The sequence below is a fragment of the Atta cephalotes genome (assembly GCF_000143395.1).
Source record: "Atta cephalotes unplaced genomic scaffold scaffold00021, whole genome shotgun sequence".
In the NCBI taxonomy this organism is placed as follows: domain Eukaryota; kingdom Metazoa; phylum Arthropoda; class Insecta; order Hymenoptera; family Formicidae; genus Atta; species Atta cephalotes.
Window position 1 is genome coordinate 2,992,572 of NW_012130085.1, and position 5,474 is coordinate 2,998,045.

A 5,474-nucleotide genomic window follows, 5' to 3' on the forward strand; every position below is an offset into this window, starting at 1 on the left:
AACTAACGTAACTAACTAACACACACACACACACACACACACACACACACACACACACACACACACACACACACACACACACACACACACACACACACACACACACACTTTGTTTTCCTATTGAAGGATCTTCTTATTCAAATAGCTTTAATTCTTATCGTATATAAAATTTTTACAATATCTCAATTCATTCAAAGACATTTTCTCTTTCAACCAAAGTAATAGTTATTTAATTCTCCTTCAAAACATTGTTCAAAATGTTATGACAAAATTGCGTTACCTTGTATCTATTCAAGTTCCGTTGACGACAATAATAATGACAGTAACGACGTATCTTATTCCAATCGAAAAGTTATAGATCCTGATTTTGCGTCACAATACCTCCGTTTGTAGAGCATACGAAAGAAAAAATAAGCTGCACTCGCTTAGCATCGAGACATTATCATAGATCTGTTTTCTGTGGCTGAACTAGTGTACATTTTTTAAACTTAAAGTAAATAGGTATATGTTTGATATTTGTCGAAAACGAGAAAGAGTCAGTTCTACTTCAGTTTAACAGAAAATAGATCACATGTCTCCAGTAGGGAGCCTCACAGAGAGAGAGTGGCAAACTGCATCATATGATCCGTCTTCTCTGATTGGGTATGGGCATCAAAGTTTCATAGGCATGGAAGAGATTGGAGAAATCTAGTCACGTGATCCCTGTCCTGATTGGATATGGATATTCATATGATGCAATTTGTCACTCTCTACCTGTGAGGCTTTCTAGTTTCCAAATAGTACCTGATAGTACTTTACAAATCCGTTAGATGCGTTTCACAAGGTTTACTTAATTTTTCTACAATAGTCAGGACTTATGCTGTTATATAAAAGATTTATATTTTTAATTGTCAGGGATGTCGCGGAGTGGAGAAATGAAACTCATATCTCTCACCTTCCAATCGCACCTGGGAGCTCTCGCTGTAACAGAGGGTTTAATTTATCGCGGCATCTTTCTTTTGATATTCTCCGCCTTTAAATTTTGCTTTGTGAAAGATCTATCTTGCGAATGAAATAGTTGCTTTCCTTTTACACCGATTGTCAGATAATTCTTATTTGTGACGTCATATATAACTCGATTGAATGCGCATTCCTTTTACATTTTGACAAATGAGATTCAACTGAATTTTTATTTACAATCTGATCTACAAGATCGAGACCATGTGTTTTAGTGAGTCTTGTAAGCTCATTTTAAAAGTGAGGTTATGATCTGTGTGGTCATGTGATAACTTTACTAAAATATGACGCAGTTGTGACGTCAATTAATTAATTAATTAATTTGAGTATGAAATACTCAGCTCATTTCAGACTCGGTTTCACTTATGTGTAAATGGAAAGCAACTATTGTTAATGAAAAATATACATATATGTTATTAAATTCTTAATTATTAATTATATATATATACGTATACATTAAAATTTCATATCCATTGTAATATTAATATATTTAATTTTTATGAGAGAATTAATTTTAAAAAATATTTTTAAGAAAAATTTAACAAAAGAATCGATATACCGTTTTGGGAAACTTGTTATAATAATTACATACAGATTACAGATCAATAAAATTTTAACTACGAATATCAATTGTTATTGTTTAATAGCAAATTTCTTTAACATTTGTGAGATTATTAAAATTTCGAATGTGTTTTATCGCATTTTAAATAGAGGTAATCCAAAAATAGTATAATTATTGTTAATTGAGATGCCAAGCATCTCATCTTTCTCGTTATAATTACCGTGCCTCCAGATATATTTCTAAGAAGAGAAATTTTAACTATAATAAAAGATCCCTTTTTTCATTTTATTACGAAAGTCGGAAAATAATATCGAGTGTAATAATATCCTAGTGATAATATTACGATTACGATCAAAAAAGAAAGAAAAAGGAAATATGGGAGATAAGTTATGAAATAGGAAAGAAACAATAGAGAGAAAAGAATGATGGAAATGGAAGTATATAATTGCTATATTATGTTAACGAACAATTACTGTTTTACAGGAAATTGATTGATATATTACTGGGAAAAATTACTATATTCATTCTGCAATGTCGAGTACCAAGTGGTAGTTCTAGTAATAGATTATTACATACATTGTATTAAATTACTGAAGACATTCTTGGAAATTTTAAGCGACTTTTATGGCATATTTTCTCACACATTAATCATTCCAAGTGATTTAATTTTTTGAAATTAGGAACCTGAGAAAGCTTCTTTTTTAATTCTCGGATGTATTTTTCAGAGGACTGTTAGAGTTACTCTTGATCTTGTACTTAATTGAATAATAAACAAAAAATCCACGTATAAATATAGTTTCAAAAAAAGCAACAGTTTTTACGATGTAAAGAGAATGTACGAATTTGAAAAATGACGAATACATTCAAGTGACCTAACTATTGCCAACTAATCCAGCTAACGCTATATATAAAATTATTCATTGAAAGTTCGATTCGTATTCTCAATGGCGAAACAGCAAAAGAATTTTTATAGAAAGTTTAAGTATTAATAAAATTTTTGGAATATTATACGAATTTTTGGAATATTATATTATTCTTCTTGGAAAATATTATTTGGAGATTTCAGAAATATTTTACAAATATTTTAGGAATATTTAGCATTATTTGGGAAGAATTAAAAAATATCCGTTGATTTTTATCATGTAAGCTGATATATGTTTGCTATTAGATTTCTTTCAATATCATTGTTTGTTTATTCAGAAATTACAACATTTATTTCTTTTTCTAGGCGGGCAAATAAGATATTAGTCAACGCAACTTGCAGAGTCCAGTCAGAAAGACCCTGTCCACCGAGCAAGTACAGGACACCGTCCGGTGCTTGCAATAATGTAAGACATCCTGCCTGGGGTGCCAGGGGCTCCCCGTTCCTCAAATTACTGCCATCAGAGTATTCAGATGGTAAGAAAATGCATAATATATCTGCACGATATCCTTGTAGCATTGTTTTGCATAAAATAATATATTAAATCGGCCACTCGAATAAATTAATAGAAATTAGTATTGATCAGCCTATATATGTACACATACATATGCGCGCGCGCGCGTGTGTGTGTGTGTGTGTGTGTGTGTGTGTGTGAGAGAGAGAGAAAAGAAGAAAAAAGGTGCTTATAATTAGTCCTAACACGTTTATCTTAATACTAGAATATCGACATTTGATTTTCCAACGCATGATTTGAGAGAAGATTTATATATTAATATTAGAGCGATGTGCTCTCTATGACTGAAAAATATTCTATATTTATTTGCTCCGTACTGATTAATTAATTTCATTAGCATTAATCAGTCAATGTTAGATTTTTATAAAAGCGACATTAATATATTGTAATATTGTTTTTTATTGAGCATTTTTAATTCGTTAATCGTTAACAATAAGTTGAATTTAAATACAACAATATTTTTATCGATTTATATATTTTGTTTTATATATTTTGTATATTCTATGGTTTTTTTTTCATAAAATATCAAGACTAAATTCAAGCAAATGATTATAAATATAAACTAATTATTGAGAACTCGACTCGTAATATCATTGACATTTATACTTGTCGCAGTTACAAACTTGAACATTAAGTAGAACGTTGAACTTGAACATTGAGAATAAAACATTGAGAATAGAAAACGAAAATTATTAACAAAACGTTCGTGTTTTCAAACTATCTCTTTACTTGGATGGCAAATTAATATTTATGAGAACAAGAACCTATTTCATTATCGTAATACCATTTTCTCCCTTCTGCAACTGATGCAGTATCGAGAATGGAAAGTGAAAATTGGAACGCGCGTGATAGTCAGACAAGTGAGCCTAGATCCACTTGGTCGACTCGTTTGGTATGGCCGATACGCGCAGCCTTCTCGAGGCCTTAGAGAAGATGGATTAGCATGCGGAAAGGTGGGCCCGTTGAAATAGAGAGTTTCATGAGTGGGTCTTCTCTCCCGCTTTGTACATACGCTATATCAATTGCGACATCGTGTAGTGCGCGCGCAATGCGAACAGTATAAAATAATAGAGGTTCTTACACGCCCATGAATCCGTGCTCGCGCGATCATTTGTGCTGGCCGTTACGTGCTCGTACCGCGTAACACCGTTACTTCTTTCTTTCAATCCCTTCTGTTTTTTTCCTGGAAAGAAAAAGCCTCTTCCTACCTCCGGTTGTGTTTCTTCATCGTGGCATGAATGTCGCGGTTTGTTTATTTTATGACACTTCGTACTATCCGTAATACCCGTACACTGATCTCTCTTGATCACTTCCATGTTATTGTTTCATTTAATAATAAAGATTATGATGAACATAATCGTGATAGCGATTTTGTATATAAAATTATATCTTTTGTTATATTGGAAATTTTGAAACACGCATAAAATAATTTTTGCTTTGCCCATTAAAAATATTTATTTTAATTTTTGTTACAATAAGAATCAATGAAAGAGCAATGTAAAATCAGACTTGTGTAAGATCAGATTTAGAACCATTTATAGTACATGAAAATATGAATATCGGAAGATAATAAATTGTGAAGTCTAATTTTTAGAGTTTAGTTTCTTGTAAAATTCTATGCTTAAAATTCACAAACAAAATATATACGCATATATTTTGATATATTGCAAGTATTTTTTGTATATATTAATTTTATATAAAACTTCATATAGCCATTTTTATATAAAGTGCATACAAATATAAATATGTATATATGTATCCTATCTATCTATACACTGTATATATAATATTATAATATATAAATGATATAAATATGAATATACACATTATATATTCTGATTTTATAAATACTGTTCGTATTGCAAATAAAATTGTAAATAAAATTTCTGCAACGAATTATGAATTGTTTAAAGTAGGTTAAACTATTGGTGTTTTCGTGTTAACTAAGCGAGAATTACATTCACACTATCAAATTATACGGTGCTTGGACTTTCGGTGATATGCGAACGCACGCAGAAAGAGAGGGAAAGGCAGCTGGCGCCCATCTCCAGGAAAAGAATTCAAACGAAAATATGAAAGTGAGAAGACCGAAGAAAGTGACTGTACGTATAGTCTTCTGCGAGCAGTGGTTGCCAGACGGCACCTTTCAACGTCGTTGACCCCAAAATATGTTGTTGATCATTGAAGGCCTTTATATAAATTTTCATTGCATTTTGATAAAAAAATTATTTCGCTATTAGAAAATAAAAGAAAATAGATTTATTACAAAATAAATAATTTATTTTGAGAATTTCAGAGTCAGTCATATTATGTAATGAAATAATTGGTCATATATAAACTGACTTGTGTGAAATTAAATTGTCTATTTGATAAAAATAAAAAACTTTAACTAACAATATAATATTTTATGCTGCAATTAAAAAGTGCTAAAAATAATAAATGCACGAGTAATTTCCGTATATACGTGACAAATTTCTCTC

General features: G+C 30.8%; 1 protein-coding gene across 1 annotated transcript in view; it reads left to right on the forward strand.

Moving 5' to 3' along the window:
* Positions 1–5,474, forward strand: part of LOC105619452 — a 25,443-nt gene that overhangs the window by 10,075 nt on the left and 9,894 nt on the right. Inside the window, exon 4 of the mRNA XM_012200969.1 lies at positions 2,787–2,956. Coding sequence (XP_012056359.1) covers positions 2,787–2,956 — 170 coding nt within the window. The remainder of the gene's footprint in view (positions 1–2,786; positions 2,957–5,474) is intronic.